The sequence below is a fragment of the Balaenoptera borealis genome (genome assembly GCF_965194805.1).
Source record: "Balaenoptera borealis genome assembly, chromosome: 17".
In the NCBI taxonomy this organism is placed as follows: domain Eukaryota; kingdom Metazoa; phylum Chordata; class Mammalia; order Artiodactyla; family Balaenopteridae; genus Balaenoptera; species Balaenoptera borealis.
The window spans coordinates 45,423,729-45,448,070 of record NC_138876.1 but is presented as its reverse complement, the minus strand read 5'-3'; the positions used below and the strand labels follow the sequence as shown (position 1 = coordinate 45,448,070).

At 37.7% G+C, this 24,342-nt stretch overlaps 1 protein-coding gene and 1 long non-coding RNA gene across 2 annotated transcripts in view; one reads left to right on the top strand and one right to left on the bottom strand.

The window, feature by feature from the left end:
- Positions 1–24,342, top strand: part of NECAB1 (N-terminal EF-hand calcium binding protein 1) — a 285,172-nt gene that overhangs the window by 158,750 nt on the left and 102,080 nt on the right. Inside the window, exon 5 of the mRNA XM_082364108.1 lies at positions 9,562–9,659. Within this exon, the coding sequence (XP_082220234.1) occupies positions 9,562–9,659 (98 nt within the window). The remainder of the gene's footprint in view (positions 1–9,561; positions 9,660–24,342) is intronic.
- Positions 1–24,342, bottom strand: part of LOC309615025 — a 511,470-nt gene that overhangs the window by 470,192 nt on the left and 16,936 nt on the right. The gene's annotated exons all lie outside the window — the stretch shown is intronic.

Genomic DNA, 24,342 nt, shown 5'->3' with positions numbered 1-24,342 from the left:
CCTCAGAGGCACAGGCCTGACACCCTGGCAGAGCACCAAGACCCTGTGAGCCCCACAGCTCAGAAGAAAAGAGAGAAAGAAGGAAAGAAAAGAAAGAAAGAAAGAAAGAAAGAGTTATTAAAAATAGAAAATTAAAAAATATAAAAATATTAAAAAATTAAAAAGTAATAAAAAAAGGAAAGAAAAAAAGAAAGAAGAGAGAAACCAAACGAAACAACAAATCCACCAATGAAAACAAGTGCTAAAATCTATACTAGAAAAAAAAAAAAACCAAAAAACGGACAGACAGAACCCTAGGAAAAATGGTAAAATCAAAGCTATACAGACAAAATCACACAAAGAAGCAAACACATACACACTCTTAAAAAGAGAAAAAGGAAAATATATATATATATATATATCTTAAAAAAAAGGAAGAGTGCAACCTAATCAACAAACAAATGTACCAATGATAATAAAGTCTAGATACCAAACTAAGATAAACATAAAACCAGAAAAAATTTAGAGACAGAAAGAAAACCCCAAGTCTACAGTTGCTCCCAAAGTCCACTGCCTCAATTTTTGGATGACTCGTTGTCTATTCAGGTATTCCAGAGATGCAGGGTACATCAGATTGACTGTGGAGCTTTCATCCACTGCTCCTGAGGCTGCTGGGAGAGATTTCCCTTTCTCTTCTTTGTTCGCACAGCTCCTGGGGTTCAGCTTTGGATTTGGCCCCGCCTCTGTGTGTAGGTCGCCTGAGGGCATCTGTTCTTCACTCAGAGAGGATGGGGTTAAAGGAGCAGCTGATTAAGGGGCTCTGGCTCACTCAGGCCAGGGGGGGAAGGAGGGGTCCAGACTGTGGGGTGAGCCTGCGGTGGCAGAGGCCAGCGTGACATTGCAACAGCCTGAGGCACGCCATGTGTTCTCCCAGGGAAATTGTCCCTGGATCAGGGGACCCTGGCAGTGGCAGGCTGCACAGGCTCCTGGGAGGGGAGGTGTGGATAGTGACCTGTGCTTGCACCCAGGCTTCTTGGTGGCTGCAGCAGCAGCTTTAGCGTTTCATACCCATCTCTGGGGTCTGCACTGATAGCTGCATCACGTGCCCATCTCTGGAGCTCATTTAGGCAGTGCTCTGAATCCCCTCTCCTCACACACCCTGAAACAATGGTCTCTTCCCTCTTAGGCAGTTTCAGAATTCTTCCTGGAATCTGTCCCAGCTAGCTGTGGTGTACTAACCCCCTTTAGGCTGTGTTCACACAGCTAACCCCCATCCTCTCCCTGGGATCTGACCTCTGAAGCCGGGGCCTCAGCTCCTAGACCCCACAGGCCCCGGTGGGTGAGCAGACAAGTCTCTCAGGCTGGTGAGTGCTGGTCGGCACTGATCTTCTGTGCGGGAATCTCTCCGTTTTGCCTTCTGCACCCCTATTGCTGTGCTCTCCTCCGTGGTTCCAAAGCTTCTCCCCCATCACCCCCCGACTCTGCCCATGAAGGGGCCTCCTAGTGTGGGGAGAGTTTTCCTCCTTCACAGCTCCCTCCCAGAGGTGCAGGCCACATTCCTATTCTTTTGTCTCTGTTTTTTCTTTTTTCTTTTGCCCTACCCAGGTACATGGGGAGTTTCTCGCATTTTGGGAAGTCTGAGGTCTTCTGCCAGCGTTCAGTAGGTGTTCTGTAGGAGTTGTTCCACATGTAGATGTATTTTTGATGTATTTGTGGGGAGGAAGATGATCTCTACATTTTTCTCCTCTGCCATCTTGAAGGTCTCTCGGGAAAAATGTTTATTGAAGCAGTTGTGTATGTAAATCCAGCTTCATTTTTTCCCTATTTTTGTAATATAAAAAGAATAATGGTAACCATCCAGGGTTTTCTTTTTTTTTTTTTTTTAAACATCTTTATTGGAGTATAATTGCTTTACAATGGTGTGTTAGTTTCTGCTTTATAACAAAGTGAATCTGTTATACATATACATATGTTCCCATATCTCTTCCCTCTTGCATCTCCCTCCCTCCCACCCTCCCCATCCCACCCCTCTAGGTGGTCACAAAGCACCGAGCTGATCTCCCTGTGCTATGCGGCTGCTGCCCACTAGCTATCTATTTTACATTTGGTACTGTATATATGTCCATGACACTCTCTCATCCTGTCACATCTCACTCCTCCCCCTCCCCATATCCTCAAGTCCTTTCTCTAGTAGGTCTGTGTCTTTATTCCCGTCTTGCCACTAGGTTCTCCATGACCTTTTTTTTCCCTTAGATTCCGTATATATGTGTTAGCATACTGTATTTGTTTTTCTCTTTCTGACTTACTTCACTCTGTATGACAGACTCTAACTCCATCCACCTCATTACAAATACCTCCATTTCATTTCTTTTTATGGCTGAGTAATATTCCATTGTATATATGTGCCATATCTTCTTTATCCATTCATCCGATGATGGACACTTAGGTTGCTTCCATGTCCTGGCTATTGTAAATAGAGCTGCAATGAACATTTTGGTACATGACTCTTTTTGAATTATGGTTTTCTCAGGGTATATGCCCAGTAGTGGGATTGCTGGGTCATATGGTAGTTCTATTTTTAGTTTTTTAAGGAACCTCCATACTGTTCTCCATAGTGGCTGTATCAATTTACATTCCCACCAACAGTGCAAGAGTGTTCCCTTTCCTCCACACCCTCTCCAGCATTTATTGTTTCTAGATTTTTTGATGATGGCCATTCTGACCGGTGTGAGATGATATCTCATTGTAGTTTTGATTTGCATTTCTCATGATTAAGGATGTTGAGCATTCTTTCATGTGTCTGTTGGCCATCTGTACATCTTCTTTGGAGAAATGTCTGTTTAGGTCATCTGCCCATTTTTGGATTGGGTTGTTTGTTTTTTTGATATTGAACTGCATGAGCTGCTTGTAAATCTTGGAGATTAGTCCTTTGTCAGTTGCTTCATTTGCAAATATTTTCTCCCATTCTGAGGGTTGTCTTTTGGTCTTGCTTATGGTTTCCTTTGCTGTGCAAAAGCTTTTAAGTTTCATTAGGTCCCATTTGTTTATTTGTGTTTTTATTTCCATTTCTCTAGGAGCTGGGTCAAAAAGGATCTTGCTACGATTTATGTCATAGAGTGTTCTGCCTATGTTTTCTTCTAAGAGTTTGATAGTGTCTGGGTTTACACTTAGGTCTTTAATCCATTTTGAGTTTATTTTTGTGTATGGTGTCAGGGAGTGTTCTCATTTCACACTTCTACATATACCTGTCCAATTTTCCCAGCACCACTTATTGAAGAGGCTGTCTTTTCTCCACTGTAAATGCTTGCCTCCTTTATCAAAGATAAGGTGACCATATGTGTGTGGGTTTATCTCTGGGCTTTCTATCCTGTTCCATTGATCTATATTTCTGTTTTTGTGCCAGTACCAAACTGTCTTGATTACTGTAGCTTTGTAAAATAGTCTGAAGTCAGGGAGCCTGATTCCTCCAGCTCCATTTTTCGTTCTCAAGATTGCTTTGGCTATTCGGGGTCTTTTGTGTCTCCATACAAATTGTGAAATTTTTTGTTCTAGTTCTGTGAAAAATGCCTGTGGTAGTCTGATAGGGATTGCATTGAATCTGTAGATTGCTTTGGGTAGTAGAGTCATTTTCACAATGTTGATTCTTCCAATCCAAGAACATGGTATATCTCTCCGTCTATTTGTATCATCTTTAATTTCTTTCATCAGTGTCTTATAATTTTCTGCATACAGGTCTTTTGTCTCCTTAGGTAAGTTTATTCCTAGATATTTTATTCTTTTTGTTGCAATGGTAAACGGGAGTGTTTTCTTAATTTCACTTTCAGATTTTTCATCATTAGTATATAGGAATGCAAGAGATTTCTGTGCATTAATTTTGTATCCTGCTACTTTGCGAAATTCATTGATTAGCTCTAGTAGTTTTCTGGTGGCAGTTTTAGGATTCTCTATGTATAGTATCATGTCATCTGCAGACAGTGATAGCTTTACTTCTTCTTTTCCGATTTGGATTCCTTTTTCTTCTCTGATTGCTGTGGCTAACACTTCCAAAACTATGTTGAATAATAGTGGTGAGAGTGGGCAACGTTGTGTTGTTCCTGATCTTAGTGGAAATGGTTTCAGTTTTTCACCATTGAGGACAATGTTGGCTATGGGTTTGTCATATATGGCCTTTATGATGTTGAGGAAAGTTCCCTCTATGCCTACTTTCTGCAGGGCTTTTATCATAAATGGGTGTTGAATTTTGTCAAAAGCTTTCTCTGCATCTATTGAGATGATCATATGGTTTTTCTCCTTCAATTTGTTAATATGATGTATCACGTTGATTGATTTGCGTATATTGAAGAATCCTTGCATTCCTGGGATAAACCCCACTTGATCATGGTGTATAATCCTTTTAATGTGCTGTTGGATTCTGTTTGCTAGTATTTTGTTGAGGATTTTTGCATCTATGTTCATCAGTGATATTGGCCTGTAGTTTTCTTTCTTTGTGACATCTTTGTCTGGTTTTGGTATCAGGGTGATGGTGGCCTTGTAGAAAGAGTTGGGGAGTGTTCCTTCCTCTGCAATATTTTGGAAGAGTTTGAGAAGGATAGGTGTTAGCTCTTCTCTAAATGTTTGATAGAATTCGCCTGTGAAGCCATGTGGTCCTGGGCTTTTGTTTGTTGGAAGATTTTTAATCACAGTTTCAATTTCAGTGCTTGTGATTGGCCTGTTCATATTTTCTATATCTTCCTGGTTCAGTCTCGGCAGTTTGTGCATTTCTAAGAATTTGTCCATTTCTTCCAGGTTGTCCATTTTATTGGCATAGAGTTCCTTGTAGTAATCTCTCATGATCGTTTGTATTTCTGCAGTTACTTCTCCTTTTTCATTTCTAATTCTATTGATTTCAGTCTTCTCCCTTTTTCTCTTGATGAGTCTGGCTAATAGTTTATCAATTTTGTTTACCTTCTCGAAGAACCAGCTTTTAGTGTCATTGATTTTTGCTATTGTTTCTTTCATTTCTTTTTCATTTATTTCTGATCTGATCTTTATGATTTCTTTCCTTCTGCTAGCTTTGGGGATTTTTTGCTCTTCCTTCTCTAATTGCTTTAGGTGTAAGGTTAGGTTGTTTATTTGAGATGTTTCTTGTTTCTTAAGGTAGGATTGTATTGCTATAAACTTCCCTCTTAGAACTGCTTTTGCTGCATCCCATAGGTTTTGGGTCATCGTGTCTCCATTGTCATTTGTTTCTAGGTATTTTTTGATTTCCCCTTTGATTTCTTCAGTGATCACTTCGTTATTAAGTAGTGTATTGTGTAACCTCCATGTGTTTGTATTTTTTACAGATCTTTTCCTGTAATTGATATCTTGTCTCATAGCATTGTGGTTGGAAAAGATACTTGATACGATTTCAATTTTCTTAAATTTACCAAGGCTTGATTTGTGACCCAAAATATGATCTATCCTGGAGAATGTTCCATGAGCACTTGAGAAAAATGTGTATTCTGTTGCTTTTGGGTGGAATGTCCTATAAATATCATTTAAGTCCATCTTGTTTAATGTATCATTTAAAGCTTGTGTTTCCTTATTTATTTTCATTTTGGATGATCTGTCCATTGGTGATAGTGGGGTGTTAAAGTCCCCTACTATGATTGTGTTGCTGTCGATTTCCCCTTTTATGGCTGTTAATATTTGCCTTATGTATTGATGTGCTCCTATGTTGGGTGCATAAATATTTACAATTGTTATACCTTCTTCTTGGATCGATCCCTTAATCATTATATAGTGTCCTTCTTTGTCTCTTGGAATAGTCTTTATTTTAAAGTCTATTTTGTCTGATATGAGAATTGCTACTCCAGCTTTGTTTTGATTTCCATTTGCATGGAATGTCTTTTTCCATCCCCTCACTTTCAGTCTGTATGTGTCTCTAGGTCTGAAGTGGGTCTCTTGTAGACAGCATATATATGGGTCTTGTTTTTGTATCCATTCAGCCAGTCTGTGTCTTTTGGTGGGAGCATTTAATCCAATTACATTTAAGGTAATTACCTATATGTATGTTCCTATTCCCATTTTCTTGAATATTTTGGGTTTGTTATTGTAGGTGTTTTCCTTCTCTTGTATTTCCTGCCTAGAGAAGTTCCTTTAGCATTTGTTGTAAAGCTGGTTTGGTGGTGCTGAACTCTCTCAGCTTTTGCTTGTCTATAAAGGTTTTAATTTCTCCATCAAATCTGAATGAGATCCTTGCTGGGTAGAGTAATCTTGGTTGTAGGTTTTTCTCCTTCATCACTTTAAGTATATCCTGTCACTCCCTTCTGGCTTGCAGAGTTTCTGCTGAAAGATCAGCTGTTAACCTTATGGGGATTCCCTTGTGTGTTATTTGTTGTTTTTCCCTTGCTGCTTTTAATATGTTTTCTTTATATTTAATTTTTGATAGTTTGATTAATATGTGTCTTGACGTGTTTCTCCTTGGGTTTATCCTGTATGGGACTCTCTGTGCTTCCAGGACTTGATTAACTATTTCTTTTCCCATATTATGGAAGTTTTCAAGTATAATCTCTTCAAATATTTTCTCAGTCCCTTTCTTTTTCTCTTCTTCTTCTGGGATCCCTATAATTCGAATGTTGGTGTGTTTAATGTTGTCCCAGAGGTCTCTGAGACTGTCCTCAGTTCTTTTCATTCTTTTTTCTTTATTTTGCTCTGCAGTAGTTATTTCCACTATTTTTTCTTCCAGGTCACTTATCCGTTCTTCTGCCTCAGTCATTCTGCTATTGATCCCGTCTAGAGTATTTTTAATTTCATTTATTGTGTTTTTCATCATTGCTTTGTTCCTCTTTAGCTCTTCTACATCCTTGTTAAATGTTTCTTGCATTTTGTCTATTCTATTTCCAAGATTTTGGATCATCTTTACTATCATTATTCTGAATTCTTTTTCAGGTAGACTGCCTATTTCCTCTTCATTTGTTAGGTCTGGTGTGTTTTGACCCTGTTCCTTCACCTGCTGTGTTTTTTTGTCTTCTCATTTTGCTTATCTTACTGTGTTTCGGGTCTCCTTTCACAGGCTGCAGGTTCGTAGTTCCCATTGCTTTTGGTATCTGTCCCCAGTGGCTAAGGTTGGTTCAGTGGGTTGTGTAGGCTTCTTGTTGGAGGGGACTAGTGCCTGTGTTCTGGTGGATGAGGTTGAATCTTGTCTTTCTGGTGGGCATGTCCACGTCTGGTGGTGTGTTTTGGGGTGTCTGTGGCCTTATTATGATTTTAGGCAGCCTCTCTGCTAATGGATGGGGCTGTGTTCCTGTCTTGCTAGTTGTTTGGTATAGGGTGTCCAGCACTGTAGCTTGCTGGTCATTGAATGAAGCTGGGTCTTGATGTTGAGATGGAGATCTCTGAGAGATTTTTGCCGTTTGGTATTACGTGGAGTTGCAAGGTCTCTTGTGGACCAGTGTTCTGAAGTTGGCTCTCCCACCTCAGAGGCACAGCCCTGATGCCTGGCTTGAGCACCAAGAGCCTTTCATCCACACGGCTCAGAATAAAAGGGAGAAAAAAATAGAAAGAAAGAGGATAAAATAAAATAAATTGAAACTATTATAATAAAAAATACGAAAAAAAATTAAGAATAAATTTATTAAGAAAATTTTTTTTAATTTTTAAAAATCGATTTATTAATTTTTTATAAAAAAAAATAAGAAAAAAATTAACAAAAAATTTATTAGGAAAAAAATTTTTAATTTTTAAAAATAAAACATATGAAAAAACTTATTAAATTTTTTTTTAAATTTCTATAAATAGGATATAAGGAAAAAATTATTAAGAAAACATTTATTAGGAAAAAAAATTTTTTTAAGTAAAAAAAAGAAAAAACAAAAACGGACGGACCTAACTCTAGGACTAATGGTGAAAGCAAAGCTATACAGACAAAATCTCACCCAGAAGCATACACATATACACTCACAAAAAAAGGAAAAGGGGAAAAATTAATATATCCTGCTCCCAAAGTCCACCTCCTGAATTTGGGATGATTCGTTGTCTATTCAGGTATTCAACAGATGCAGGCACATCAAGTTGTTTGTGGAGCTTTAATCCACTGCTTCTGAGGCTTCTGGGAGAGATTTCCCTTTCTCTTCTGTGTTCGCACAGCTCCGGGGGTTCAGCTTTGGATTTGGACCCGCCTCTGCATGTAGGTCGCCTGAGGGTGTCTGTTCCCCACCCAGACAGAATGGGGTTAAAGGAGCAGCTGCTTCGGGGGCTCTGGCTCACTCAGGATGGTGGGAGGGAGTGGTACGGAGGAGGCGGGGCGAGCCTGCAGCGGCAGAGGCCAGCATGACGTTGCAGCCGCCTGAGATGCGCCGTGCGTTCTCCCGGGGAAGTTGTCCCCGGATCATGGGAACCTGGCAGTGGCGGGCTGCACCAGCTCCCAGGAGGGGTGGTGTGGAGAGTGACCTGTTCTCACACACAGGCTTCCTGGTGACGGCAGCAGCAGCCCTAGCATCTCCTGTCCGTCTCTGGGGTCTGCGCTGATAGCCGCGGCTCGCGCCCATCTCTGGAGTTCGTTTAGGCGGCGCTCTGAATCCCCTCTCCTTGCACGCCACGAAACAGAGGCAAGAAACATTCTCTTGCCTCTTAGGCAGCTGCAGACTTTTTCCCAGACTCCCTCTCGGCTAGCACCGAAGCCGGAGCCTCAGCTCCCAGCCCCTGCCTGCCCCGGCGGCTGAGCAGACAAGCCTCTCGGGCTGGTGAGTGCTGCTTGGCGCTGAGCCTCCGTGCGGGAATCTCTCCTTTTTTCCCTCTGCGGCCCTGTTGCTGGGGGATCCGCGCTGATAGCCGCAGCTCGTGCCCGTCTCTGGAGCTCGTTTAGGTGGTGCTCTGAATCCCCTCTCCTTGCACGCTGCCTAACAAAGAGGCAAGAAAAAGTCTCTTGCCTCTTCGGCAGCTGCAGACTTTTTCCCGGACTCCCTCCCGGCTAGCACCGAAGCCGGAGCTTCAGCTCCCAGCCCCCGCCCGCCCCAGCGGCTGAGCAGACAAGCCTCTCGGGCTGGTGAGTGCTACTCGGCACCGATCCTCCATGCGGGAATCTCTCTGCTTTGCCTTCTGCACCCCTGTGGCTGCGCTCTCCTCCGTGGCTCTGAAGCTTCCCCCCTCTGCCACCCGCAGTCTCTGCCCGTGAAGGGGCTTCCTAGTGTGTGGAAACCTTTCCTCCTTCACAGCTCCCTCCCACTGGTGCAGGTCCCATCCCTATTCTTTTGTCTCTGTTATTTCTTTTTTCTTTTGCCCTACCCAAGTACATGGGGATTTTCTTGCCTTTTGGGAGGTCTGACGTCTTCTGCCAGCATTCAGTGGGTGTTCTGTAGGAGCAGTTCCACGTGTAAATGTATTTCTACTGTATCTGTGGGAAGGAAGGTGATCTCCGCGTCTTACTCTTCTGCCATCTTGCCTCGTCCTTGTCTCTTTTTTTAATCAAAGTATATTGATACTTTAGTTAGTCTCATTTGAAAATTTGTCAGTTTCATCCATTTGTTTTACTCATTTATTGTGTAAATCTTCAGTTGATATTTTGTTTTTATCATTACCTAAAGGCAAACATGTATTTATTTCAATATTTTTACTTTTCAGAATATTTTTCTCAGCATTTGGGCGAGTATGAGAATGTACTAGCAGCACTTGAAGACTTAAATCTTTCCATCCTGAAGGCAATGGGAAAAACAAAAAAGGTAAGGAAATTTGATTATTGTCTAGAAAATCTCTTCAAAATATCTTTCTCTTGAAAATCATAACTAGTTCCTAATGTATCATAGAAGTATAGATTTGTTTTTGTGACTGATAATTTTTTTTTTTATATAAATGAGCTATTTTATTCATTCACAATACAATTACAAAAAACTTACCAGATGCCAGATACTGTGCTTCATGCTAAGGATACAAAGAGCTGTTCAAATGGCTTATTCTGATGGGGATATAAGTGTGTAAACAAGTGATTACAATATAGCACAACAGAGAGAATTACAAGATAGAATACCTTATTCGTGCTGGAGGAGACGACATCTGTGCAATTTGAATTAAAAGAAATAGTTATAGCTAGGCCAAGGAGAACCAGATACAAGTAACATCAGGTACAAAGGCCCTCTGTCAGGAGGGACACAGGGCATTCTCGGAATTGAAGATGGCCAATAAGGCTAAAATACAGAAAATCCAAGAATGGCAATGTGTGAGGTAAAACTGGTATTGTAGGGAGGGGTCGCATCTTTCACAATGTTGTTGGTAAACCTAAGGATTTAGAGTTGTATCCTAAATGCAAGTAAATTTGCCATTTTAAGCAGAGATATAAAAACTCATGTAGTCTTTTGAAAAGACTGTGTAAGAATTAGCTTGGGATTAGGGTGGAAAATGTGGAAGAACAGAATTAAGAAGATGAGTAGGAGGCTAGTTCACTAATCCAGATGAGAGATGTTGGTAGTTTGGCAGTACTGGCAGAACAAATGGAGAAATATAAGTGAATTGAGATCCCAATTTGAGATCCCATCAATAGAATTTGGAGAAGGATTGAATATGCAGACTGGGAGAGAAGGAATTGTCAAGAATGAATCTTAGTTTTCAGCTTGTGTTCCTGGACAGTGGCACTATCTAGACAGAGAATGCTAAAAGAGGACCAAGTTTAATGAGATAAGATCATAAGTTATTTTTTAGATATATTGGATCTAAACTACATTTGAGACATCTAAGGAAAGTCAAATAAGCCATTGGATACATAGATATAGACCTGAGAAATGAAGTCTAGACTGGAGATATACAATATGTGAACTGTTAGTGCTTAGGCAAAGAACTTGAGTGATATGTCATCTGAAGAGAGACTATAAAGTAAAAAGAGGAGGGAACCTAACACTGAGCTTTAAGGAACTTCAGCTTTGATGGTGAGTAGAGGGGAAAGAGCTACCAAGAGTGTCTGAGACAGAATGGGAAGAAAGGTAGGAGAAAAGACAGGAGAGTATAGTGTCCAGAGTTGAAGAAGAGAGTTTCATAAAGCAGGAGGTGGACAATAGTGTTGACTTCTATGAAGAGGTCAAGAGAGATGAGAATTATTTCCATTATCGGTAAGTCAAAAAAGACATTTTAGCATATAGAGTGCATAACAAGAAATTTAAAAAATTAAGGAATATACAGAATTTCTGGATAAAGACACCACAGATTAATACATACAAGTAGTTCAGCTTGCTCTTGAAGCTCCATGAAAAAGACTGAAATTAGATTTTTTAATGGGGAAATTTATAGCAGCAAAATTTGGAAACTGAAAAGCAAATAGACAACCAGTAGTTGATAGAAGGCCTGAGATATTTGACTGCTTGGGCTGGAGTGAGCAAAAGGAGAAACCACCAACTTGATTTGTAGAAAGGCTCAGGAATTAGTGTCACTAGCTGCCACTGGGAAACAAGGGGGAATAGTAGGGCTAAAACAAGGTGACCTATTAGAAATCTGAGTAGGAAGCAGTTAGATTCCCCCGATCCCCTGTTCTTCTAAGCAACTGCGTCTTTATCAATCCAGGTAGAAAACATACTCTTGTTCTCTGAAAAGATAAAAGAGAGCCCTGAGGTGGCATCCGTCATAGCTGAGGGATTAAATAAAAGTTTATATACTGCATGAAAAGACATCCAGCTCTTTTCCGTAACTTAACTCCGAGTGTGGCAACCAGAAATATATCCTCCTGGCAGAAAGGAAGAAGTTGTCTCTGAGAAGTCTAACCAATACAAGAGAAAAGACCTACGAATCCTCCAGTGATGGAGCTTGACCTGATCTCTCCTCCCATTGTGTAATCAGCTTGTTTGTACACCATCCTTAAATATGCAGTCAGCCAAGTGCCATCAAACTTCTTACAGGAAAGAAAGAGACCAAAACAAACTGAAAAAGAAGAAGGAGGGAGGGAGGGACTAAGACAGTGTTCTATGCAGGAAGATGAAAACTTCAAGGTAATGTCCTCAATCTCTTCCAAGAGATAAGAGAAGATATAGCATTCATGAAGCAAGAATAGTATGACAAACAGTGGGCAGCCAGAAAATAAGAAAGTGCTTTTGGAAATTTAAACAAGAAAGCGGAAATAAAGACAACAGAATTTTGGAAAATAAAGTTTAAAAAGTCTGCCAAAAAGTAGAGCAAAATAGTAGATGAAAAAATGGAATATCAGTCTAGGATGTCCTATATCCAAACAACAAATTTCAGAAAAAAAAAACAGGAGAATGAAAATGAAATCTAAATACTTTTTCTCTTGACCTCTTAAGGAGCACTTGGAAACTGCATAAAATTTTATCCCTTGGGACCTTCTTTCCAGAAATGGTAATTTTTCAAACCTCTGCTTGATATGGCTGGCTTCTCTTTGTTTAGATCTTATCTTAAATGCAATGTTCTCATAAAGGTCTTCTCTATCTTATCTAAGAGAGGCTGTCTTTTTAGAGTAACTCATTTGTTCCTTGCTGGCAATTATCAGCATGATAACTATATATTTTTTTGTTTATTTGCTGTCTATAAGGAGGGAGAAAGGCAGTGTCTTTTTTGAATACCCAGAGTCTAGCAATTGAAATGAACCTGACAAAATGAACTCAATAAAAATTTATTGATTGGCTAAATAATTGATGAAATAGATATTCATACAGCTCCAAAGGCTAAATAATTTTTCTCCTAAAAGAAAAATTGTTCCTAAGTTCATTTCAGAAGCTTTCAAATTTCTACTTAATCAAGAATAAGCTCTTTGATTTAAAAAAAAAAAGAAAGAAAATGCGAAATAGTCAAAAATAAAATTAGAAAGGTTACTTGCATGATATCTCAAAATGAGTGAAACACAGGAGTTTTGACATTTTTCAAGCCACTGTTAAACTGACATTTTCTCCATACTGTCTAGCACAAAGAACGCTTCTGACTGAGAAATCCAGTATTTCTCTTTTGAGAGTCCTTATATATTTTTACCCAGATGAAAAGCCCTGTCTCAGTAGGAAGGGCTGACTGTTCTAGGTTTTTAAGAAAAATGAAATGCAAGCCATTTGTGGTCTATCTTCACTGGCAATACATTTGTCTGCTGTGTGAGAGAATGGACAAAATGGGTTCCAGCTGCTTAACTTAAATTCCAGGAGGTAACTCAGGACAGATATAATCTGTTATCATTATTTTCCCTTCCTCCTCCTCCTCCTTTAAACCCAGGCCTTCAATAGATCCTTAAAGAGTTACCTGGATTATTTTACTTTGCTTATTTTTCTGGAACAAGCACCACAGGTCAAATTTCAAATGGTCTTGAAAGCCTTGAAGGTAGGTAAAACCAGAACTTCCTGAATTTGAATTACACACACACACACACACACAAATTGGATTTGTCAATTTGTTTTTCTTCTTTATATAGTGGGGTGATAAGTAACTTATACCATCAGTATGTGAAGTGCTTGTAATCTCAAAGCACATGTAGAATTCTGATGCTTAAGCTAAAATTTAAATGGGATATCCTTAAGGCTTATTAGTAAGGCTCAAAAGGAGATTATCATAAGCTAAAATGAAGAATGGCGTTCTTAAAATAATTATTTAGGGTGTGATGATCATGTTGCTGAGTGAAGCTGCATCTATATATAAAATGCATATATATATTATTTAGTTTTCTCCTAAAAGTTATTTTTCAAATAAGCACATCATCCAATACATCATCAATGATTTTAAGAAAAAATAGACTTGAGCCCTAGCATTGCTGAGCTTCTGTCTCTCCCTTGCTTCTTACGTCTGCCTTTGGGATCCAAATTGTTTGTCTCCCTGGCATCTGTAGAAGTCTTCATTTCAACCTTTCTATCTCTCTTCTATCCCTATTTCCTTATATTTAGCATCTGACCCTCCCAGGGCTCCATAATCCTTTCACTAGTTAAAAATTATAATCATTTCCTTTATGAGAAGTCTTATTATAAAAAAAAGAAGAAATAGCAATAGGTCTCAGAATTCCTATCTGGGGAAAACATCATTAATTACTATTTTTATATTGGATTTATCATTATAAATTTCCCTTATTTCAGGCAAAGTATAGACGCTGAAATACTACCATGTATGGAATAGTGAAGCCCTCTTAAGCTCATAGAAGAAACACCCTCTTAGGTTTATAGAAGGCAGGCACTTCTATTCATTATTATAGTTTCATTACAATCCTTTTAAGTATTCATTAAAAATAAAATGAAAAATATATTCTTAGACGTCAGAGCAACCATAGGAAAACATTTTCCAAAAAACTTATTTGACATCCCATTTGCTCTTTAAAATGATCTTTAGTGTAATGTGTTTAGGGAATGGGAGTAGAGACTCAGGGCATGGAAAATAGGAGAGAAATGTCTTGAGGTTGCAAATTTGGCTCTATAGCAGAGAAGCCCTCTGTCAGGCCTAAGCCTTAGAATCTCTTTCAAACTTGGCCAGATTTTGCCCAGCCTGGCAAAGGGGAATCCCAGGTCCTTGGAAAACCTGCTTCATTAAGTCATGGAGGACAGAGTCCTCTAGGAGACCCAGGTCTCCTGAAGGAGTCTGAAGTATTTCCTGACTTATAGAGTGGGAATCCTGGGTAGAGGAACTTGCCTTCTCTGTCTGGGGAAGGAGGGGGCAGAACTGAGATCACCTGACCCAGTTCATGTGAGTATGACTTTTGGGGTAATTTAAAGGTGAGATTACAGGTAGGGTACAGACCATGGGGTGGGTGATTAGTTCAGGCAAAGAACATAACAAGGTGGTAGTTAGGAAGGTAAGGGACAAAAGCTCACAGTGAAGTCTGAGCAGGCTCAGAACTTGGATTGGCACCCACTTGACAACCGTATCATTAGTTTTTTCTATTGCTGCAGCCCTGCCAAATTACCTGACCACTGACTGACTTCCCTGAACCAAGTTACCAAAGCCTAATGTGTCTTCTTTCCTGTTAGTTTAAGGCTAGAGTAGCTTTGACCAAAAAGGGAATGAGAATTAACAATAAGTGCCAGCTAACATTTATATAGTGCCTTAGAATTTTCAACATCCTTTAATACACATTATTTCATTTATTTTTTGTAACATCCTAGTTATCCTAGAATGTTAGGCAAATGAAAATATACTTATTTCAAAAATGTGGAAACTGAGTCACAAGGTGCTTAGTTGATTTATTAATACCATAAATTAAGTGAGATTTAAGCCAAGTGATTTTCATTTGAAATTTTTTGAGGTTTATGTGGCTCCATATTAAACGTATTACAAACATGTAATTCTAAGTTGTATCATGGCACAAAAAATTTCTGTTGTTAGATAAATTTGCCCTTTGAAACAATTAAACTCTTCAGCATTTGGCTGTGGATCAGCAAAGGCTGGAGACATCCAACTTCTCTGATAAAGTTATTTTCAATTTTGAAAGTGAACAAATAGGTGCCCAGAGCTTAGGGTAATATATGAAGAAGGTATGTAAGAAATTATAGTCAGAAGTAGATGATAATTAAATGCTAAAATAATTAAATGCTAAAATCAAAAGATGAATGATACATATGCAACATTCTAGACAAGGGAGTTCATACATTTTAAAATACATAGTCTAATGTCATCAGAGAGATAGATGGAGCTTTAATTGGAAAACAAGGGAAGTTACATGCCATATTTAGCTTTTTACTTGGAGAATAAATATATCCAAAAGAAAAGCTAATATACCTGAGACCAATAAGCAAAAATATTCGTGGCCCTCTGAGCTCTGGGTAGATTTATAAAGGCTCCAATAGCATCCAAGTAGAAGTCCAACTGAGTTTTTTCCAAATAGCCACCTAACTATTTCAACATTTTTCATTCTTTATCTACTCACTTAAAATACCACATTTACCATTTGCTATATACATATTTATACTTGAGTCTGTGTCCAAGCTAAATGACCTGTTCCACTGATAAAACTGTATATTCTAGTTTTATTAACACATTGAATTCTTGCTTGAATACTTGGGTATATTTGAAAATGTGAAAGTGCAAGTCTACCCTGGTTGTTCTACTTTACCAAAGAATTGTCTTTTTTTGGTGTGTTTTGGCATTATATAAGTTTTATATTGTTTTTTTCCAATTCTAAGGAAAAATTTCATGGGAATTTTTATTGGATTTGCATTCCTTTTGTAAAGTGATTTTGAGAGATTGTCATCTTATGCTTTCCTGTGCAGGTACATACATATTTCTTCATTTATCCAAGCTTCCTTTCAGGTCTCATTAAATTTTTGATACTTCATATAGTTTCAAAAAATATCTTGTTCAATCAACTTATAGATATTCTATATTTTTGTCACTTTTATAAATGGTCTGCCTCTCCATATCCCTACCTTTATATTGGTGGTATATTGGAAAATGATTGATGTTTTTGTATATAAATTTGGTAACTAGGTTAGCTACTATCTTGAGTAGTTGCTCCATCTGTGACAGCCTATTTATCTTCCTTAACTGATATTGCAGGCTTGAACACTGACATCCATTGCCACTTAGTGAAAGGACCAACCTATCTCATGTGTCTTCCAGAAAAATCTAACCAGTCGCTACATTGTCTTGAGCTTTCTGGCTCACTGTATCCCATTTTTCTAATCTGAACTTTAAAGCTTCACTTTATGCCTATTGTTATTATATAAAGTTTCAAAATCTTCTTCAGTGCCACAGGCCATAATAAGTTGTGACTCTACATTTAAAATCTTATATCTTAGTGGAACGAGATAATTTCCCAGATTATCAAATAAAGCTTTAAAATGGTTTAACAAAATACTACAAATACAAACTTGTAGAAAACATAAATAGATTATTTATATTTTTATTGGAAGAGGAAAAACAAATAATAAAACAGTGAACAAATAACATATTTAATTAACTGCTAATGCATTAATATAGGCTATGAATAAACTTGATATTCAAAAACAATAGTCAGGTAAAACTTCAGTGAGTGGAGGTGAGACTTAAGCAAGAAGGTGAGAATGGGCAGAACTTTAATAGAGAAAGAAGCTAGAAGAGCCTGCACGTCTTTGACCTTTTAAGCAGGCAGTTTGAGAGCCTGGTTCTGACAAAGGCCTTCACTCATGTCCAGAAGAGGCTATGGTTTATCAGTGGATAGGGTCTGGTTATGTTGACTGCAGTTTGTTACATTTTACCTTATTTACTGTTTCCTGAATGAGTGTGTAAACAGCAAGCAGTAACCTTGCATATAATCTTGAGTTGAGAGGACTTGAAAAAAACAACTCAACAAATTCCTAGAACTGTGACAGTTAGAGGCTCCAGGTAAATCTCTGGTGTAACCCAATGCCATAGCGATCCTTATAAATAATCTCTTTTTTTTCATGATCATTTTTTATTTTTAGACAATCCTACCAATCCTTTCAACTCTACTCCCTTTCCTTCACCAAACCAGAAAAAAGATATGGTGAGAAATTATTGTATTTTGTGTCGTGTACTTCTTATAGTTTTGGAGCTGTTTATTTCCTTCATGGGAATCTTTTAAAATTTATCTTTATTAAATCGCTGACTGGAACACTTATGTTCTTAATAGAAGTTGGGAGTGAATTTTCTGCCTAACAAAGTAATGAGTACAAAGTATACTACTTTATTTAAACAGAAAAGGAGGTTTGCTTAAGGATATATCTCTGAACTACAGTTGCCTTCATGAAGTAATAGCCCTATTTCTGAGGAACTGATCTTTGAAATGTTCAAAGCTAGATAAGGTAAAGAGAAATTAATACAAACATTTTTAGGGGGTACACAGATCAGCATGTGACTCCTTCTGTCATGAGAATAAAATTTGATATGACTCATTTCTTTTGCCTAAAGTGTAAAAGTGCAGAGAGAGAGATTAAAACTTGGTCTGTGTTGTATTTCTCAGATCCAACAAGCATTTGTTATTATCATGTTGAAGTTGTTCTTTCGCTTTCTTGTTTGCTATTGCATACAAAAAATGCTAAATATTATTTGAAGAATATTTACTTTTTCCAAAGTCCTTATTTGAATAGTATATTCAAAAACAAAATAAATATGTGGTACATTATACCTGTGCTTCCTGTGTGGCTACAAGGTAATAAAGCTCATGGCCACATAGTGTTGTATGATGTCCCCTTTGGAATGATTTATTTAGTGATCTGACAGTTGTGTGCTAGCACATGGCCTGTAGCTCTAATGGCCCTACAGAGCTGTAGCATGGTCTGAGATCTCTGGTGTGGTTCAAAAGTGACACACTCTTAGAGTTTCTTTGAACTTGGACAGTATTCAGTTTGAATTTCTGTTATAGATCATATTCACTTTTCAAGACTATCACTAGCCCTGTAAGTGGCTTGACTTCTGACAGTATGGGAAGGAGTTTGTTTTCATTAATTTTACACTTATGTGTCTGAATACTAGCTGTGTGTTTTTACTCTGTGAGATTGAATGTCTATTCATGCAACCTCTTAGCTTTTCTTTTCAAACCAGAATAATAATAATAAAGCTAACATTTATTGAGTAATTACAACTTACCAAAGACTATGCCAACATTTTAGTTTAGTATCTTATTTAATTCTAATATTTTATTAGGTAAGTTCTGCTTTGTTCCTATAGTGAATAAAGAAACTGAGGGAAAAAGTGTTAGGTCATACAGCTAAGATGTAGACAGTAATCTCAAAACTGATGCCCTATGAATTTCTTCCTAGCTTTCTTAGTTTGAGTCTACCATGGTTTCTAGTCAATTTCTTGAAAAGATGACAAAAAATATGATTGGTTAGAGAGAAAAGAAGAACTATTTTAGGACTTGTTAGTTATAACAGTTAACTACTGCTGTGTAACAAATTTTTCCCCTAAATTACCAGATATTTCATGCAGTTTTTGAGGGTCAGGAATTCAGGAGTTGCTTAAATGGGTGATTCTGACTCAGAGCTTATGGTTAAGATTTGAGTTGAGACTGCAGTCATCTGCAGGAGCTTGGGGAACTGCTTCTGAACATCTGTTGGCATATTCAGAGGGAATAGAGAGTCAGTCATGTAGCTTTAGTTCCTCATCATGTGAGCCTCTCCTTAGTGCAGCTCATATGACATGGCAGCTGGCTTTCTCCAGAGCAAGACCCAAAAAGAGGAAAAGACAAAGACAGTCAGGCAAAGAAACATACAGAGAGAGATTAAGATGAGAGAGAGACTATGATTATAATATAACCTTGGCAGTAACATCCTATCACTTCTACCACATTCTGTTCATTAGGAGCAAATCATTAAATCTAGCCCTCCTCAAGGGGAGGAGAATTAAACTCCACTTATTCAAGGGTAAGGTATCATAGAGTATGTGTACATATCTTTAAAACCACTGTAATAGTTAACTTTTAACTGTGTTTGTGTGTGTGTGTGTGTTGAGATGGAGATGGAGTGGTGAAAGGGAATCTTTCCTGGTTTTTTTCTCTATTAATATTTGCCTCCATTAAAAGAAACCAAATTGATTTTTTAAAACCGACATACATGTCCATTCCTCATCTTAGTTGAGTATTAATAATGCTGAAAGATAGTGAGAATCAATTATGTTTTTAGAACTGTGCCTCAAGCCACATATACAAATGCATGTATAATGAAATAGGTATCAAAAGAGCCAAAACATGCATAACAAGAAAGGAAATACATTTTTATGTGTTTGAATCAATATTAAAGATGACTAGTCTAAAATAAGCTTTTAAGGAAGTACTTCATGAGTACCAGCTTTCAAAGAGTGTTTCAGTTTTTTTTTAATAACTGAAAATCCATGTCTTTTAGGAATGAATCCATTCAGTCACTCATTCAGCAGAAATGCTGTGCTAGGAAGTAGAAAGGAATCTAAGTTTTACCACACAATGTCCTCAAGAGGCTTACCATAGAGTAGAATGGGTAATGCAGGACTGTCTGTAATGCAAAACTTTGAACAAATTTGATAAGAATGGTTCAAACCACATGGTAAGAATAGAAAATAGGAATGCATCTCTTTGTCCAGCTAATCTGGAAATTTACCAGGAGTAAATGGCATTTCAGCTGAACTTCAAAGAACAGAAATCTCTGTCTATGGGTAGAGATTGCTGGAGCAATAGTGGGAATGGAATTCACCTTCAGGAAAACAAATAACATAAGCAAATGTGTGAGAAACAATGTATTTTCATGGAAATACAGGGAATAATGCATGTTTGAAGCATAAGGCTATTTTGGTTGCTAGTGGGTGTTCAGGCTGAAAGGCAAACTGGTTGGAAATTTAGTTTAATTGTTAAGCAGTGGAGGGACATTGAAAATTTAACAGAGGGAATAGTCAGTACAGTGGAGGTCAATTAAGTGAGCTCTTACTTCTCTCATATATATTTATTTGGTTTCTCAGCTGTAACCTCTAAATTCAAGATAATATTTACTCCAGTCATAGTATTGATTTTTATTCTTTTAAAGAAAAGTTACTGTGTCCATTCTGCCATTTTGTGCATATTTATGTGTATGTGAATTTAGGTGATTTTTATGAATTCTACAAATTTTTCAACAAGAATTACATACCCACACAGAAAAAATATAATGCAACTATTTTTAAAAATAACTATTTTTAAAAAGTGTTATTCTTGATCTGATTATTTTTTTGGTTGTTAACAGTCAAAATGAATTAAGACAAGGTTGCCAGCACTGTTTTCCTATTTGGGTATATTTTTGTGTGCTCCAAAAGTAGTGGATAAAGACCAAGAATTTTTGGCTTACAACAGCAAACAGTTATGCAAAATATTCAGAAAATATTTATGTGAAGATTTTTCTTTCTTTTCTCAGGAATATCAAAATATGTAAGTGATCATTCTTTCTTCCTCACATGGTCATATCATTTTTCTGTATTACTCTGAAAATCAGTATCTCAATTACATGAAATGCGGGTAGGTGAGGGAGTAACTCACAGGTATTATCTCTATTAAAGCAGAGAAATGCATTTTGATTTGCCTTATGATTCAGTCAAATATGGGCAATAATAACAATCTTATTGTAGTAAATGTGTTAGCATCATGACTTCTATCTTAAGAAAAACATTATATCACTAAATATCACACCTTTCAAATTTTCTTTGTAATATATACAATATTTCAAATGACATTATAACAATAAAAAAATAGTTTAAATGAAAATAAATCACCCATATGACTAACACTCAAATAAAAAGGCTAATTTCAAATTTGTGTCCCCTTCAGTTCTTTGTCACCTTCTACTCTTTCTTTTATCCCCTGTGGTAGAATCAATCACCTAGTCCCACTGATTTAATCTCTTTAATATTGTTCACATCCTCTTCTCTCTCAACTCACTGTCTGGGCCATGGTCGGCGAGTTGCCATGATTCTCACTGGAATTATTTGCCACAGACACCAAATTCATTATTCTGCTCCCAATGTTGTCTTTAGATCATGCTCCATCCTGCAGGATGAGAAATCTTTCTAAAAAATAAGACTTTCCCTCATCTGCCTAAAACCTTGCAATGGCTCTCCACTGCTCTCAGGAAAAAGTCCAGACTCTTTGTCCAGGGCACACAAGACTTGGCCCTCTTGTCCATCTGGCACTGCTGCTCATCTCTCCACGCCCACCTTTAGCCAGTCCTATGTGATTTCTGTCCCAACCATACTCAGCCATTTACTATCTTGAAGTATCTTATAGTGCTAGGGCTAGTTAAGCCACTCAGTAACATTTTTTGAAATATATTAGATCACAGGAAAGGCAAGGATATGCCGCAGGTCACTGTTGATCTTGCATCAGCTGGAAGGAAAGAGGGGCTCAGTGACTGCAATACAGTTCTTGTCAAGCTGGAGGGCCAAAGTGACTGTTCATTCCAAGGAACTAAGGAAAACGTGAGGAGGGAGCAGATTCACAAAATTTCCACCAAAAGCTGTTTCTAAAATTTGGAATGTTTAGCTGCCCAGGGCAGCAACATACTATTTCTGAATTTACCAAAGTGTGAAGTGAGAACTGCCTATCTCTAGCCTGCTTGGGCTCCATTGGTGCCAGAGACATTCAGGGCTCCCTGGCAAGGGGCCAGAGGCATTTTGTAGCCAGCTGGAGAGGACTGAAAAAAAGAAAAGGATTAGCAGTTTTAATTATAGTGCTCATACAGTTTGTATTTTATAAAGGATGCTTTTTTTTTTTTTTTTAATTAAGTCAACATCAAGTTTTCTCATGGTTGGATTTTTTTCCTTAGTCCATTACGTTGAACATTCCTTTAAAACAGTTTTGTCTATGACACATCTTCAGTTCATGATCTTCTGTTCTGACATTTGAGAGCTATAACCAAGATTATAGTGTGGCAGAACAGGATAGGTGCAGGTGAGCAATATTTTTAGTTTCTTAGAAACAGAAGCCTCATTTTCATGCTGATAAAGAGCAAGGAGGAAAAAGAGACATATAGCATAAATTTCATATAAAGTACATTGATAACATATTTAGTTATATATTTCTTAACAGTTCTAAACACTTTTTTCCCACATAAATATTTTTAATAATGATGAAGCAAAATGAGCTTGTTTCTGGGAGAACTTCAGGCTGGTGAATGCATAGAAGTGCATGTATATCCCTGAGTGACAGGCCAAACTGCTACTTATGGGTAGAGACACACATGGTTATGTGGAGGTACAAATGTCTGTCAATAACAGAATTATCAAAATCCAACAGAAATTAATTCATAACAATATAGGAGAATAACTGAAAAGGAAGCACAACTCTTAGTCAGCCATCTCTTCATTTATGTGATCAAAACAGATCATTTGCAGTGATAGATTATATACTCTTACAACCCCCTTGGAAGTACAAAGGATATAAATAGCTTCAGGAGCAGAATCCAATGCCTCTGAATCCTAGAGAGAACACAGGAAAAGTAGCTTCAACAATAGGAAACACAGACTTCTTTTGAAAAGCAATAAGCAAAGAAACAAACAAAAAAAGGGTGTGGTGTGAAGGGCATAAGGATGCTTTCTCAATCCAATTTAATAAGCACACTAAGAGCACATACTACATTCAAGGTGTTACCAGGTCTTAAGCACCAAGAAAACTGTAATAGGAAACAAAAGTTACCCAGGAGTGATGATAACAAAAACACTTTTATTAATAACTATTCTACTATCTTGATCATTGTGTTGCCAGATTTTTTTGGCTGAGAGAAAAAGTGATTGTTGAGAAAACCATAATTCAAAAAGAGTCATGTACCAAAATGTTCATTGCAGCTCGATTTACAATAGCCAGGACATGGAAGCAACCTAAGTGTCCATCAACAGATGAATGGATAAAGAAGATGTGGCACATGTATACAATGGAATATTACTCAGCCATAAAAAGAAATGAAATTGAGATATTTGTAGTGAGGTGGATGGACCTAGAGTCTGTCATACAGAGTGAAGTAAGTCAGAAAGAGAAAAACAAATACAGTATGCTAACACATATATATGGAATCTAAGAAAAAAAAAAAAAAAAGGTCATGAAGAACCTAGGGGTAAGACGGAAATAAAGACACACACCTACTAGAGAATGGACTTGAGGATATGGGGAGGGGGAAGGGTAAGCTGTGACAAAGTGAGAGAGTGGCATGGACATATATACACTACCAAACGTAAAATAGATAGCTAGTGGGAAGCAGCCTCATAGCACAGGGAGATCAGCTCGGTGGTTTGTGACCACCTAGAGGGGTGGGATAGGGAGGGTAGGAGGGAGGGAGATGCAAGAGGGAAGAGATATGGGAACATATGTATATGTATATGTGTAACTGATTCACTTTGTTATAAAGCAGAAACTAACACACTATTGCAAAGCAATTATACTCCAATGATGTTAAAAAAAAGAAAAAGATTCATCACAAAAAGAAAAAGTGATTGTTGACCTAATAAAGAGAAACAGTAGGAAATTTTTTAATCCCCCTTCCCTGTGCCACAAAGTATTAATGCAAAATAGTCAACTCTTCAGCCTCTTTGCAAAGATGAGACTACTGTGAGGATGGACCTGTGGCCATAGGAAAAAGGCAGTAACTGGAAGGAGCTGTTTTCTTCCTTTAATTCTTACTCTCCACTCCTTTTTATATTTTCTCATGCATATCAGAGGCACAAGTAAAACTCAATGAGCTGATTATCAGTAAAAGAATAATTCGTCCAAGTTACTCATTTTAGACAAAGCATTATGTAGAGAGTCCATATTTTATGTAGCCTAAGAGAAATTTTGAAAATGAGTCTTATAGAATTAACAGGTAGAAAGCAGCAATAAATGTCCCCTACTTCAATTTCAAGCTAAATTCTTGGCAACTCTTTCTCTTCTGTTCCCACAATCTTCATGGAGAGTGTTTGAGGAGGAGTTAGGATGCAAATTCACTACCACTCCTATTTGCAATTCCAAAATCCACAAAGTTCTGAAAACTGAATGTTTTGGCTTTCTTTTTATTGTTGTTTGTTGTTGATGTTGTTTGATAAGCTTAG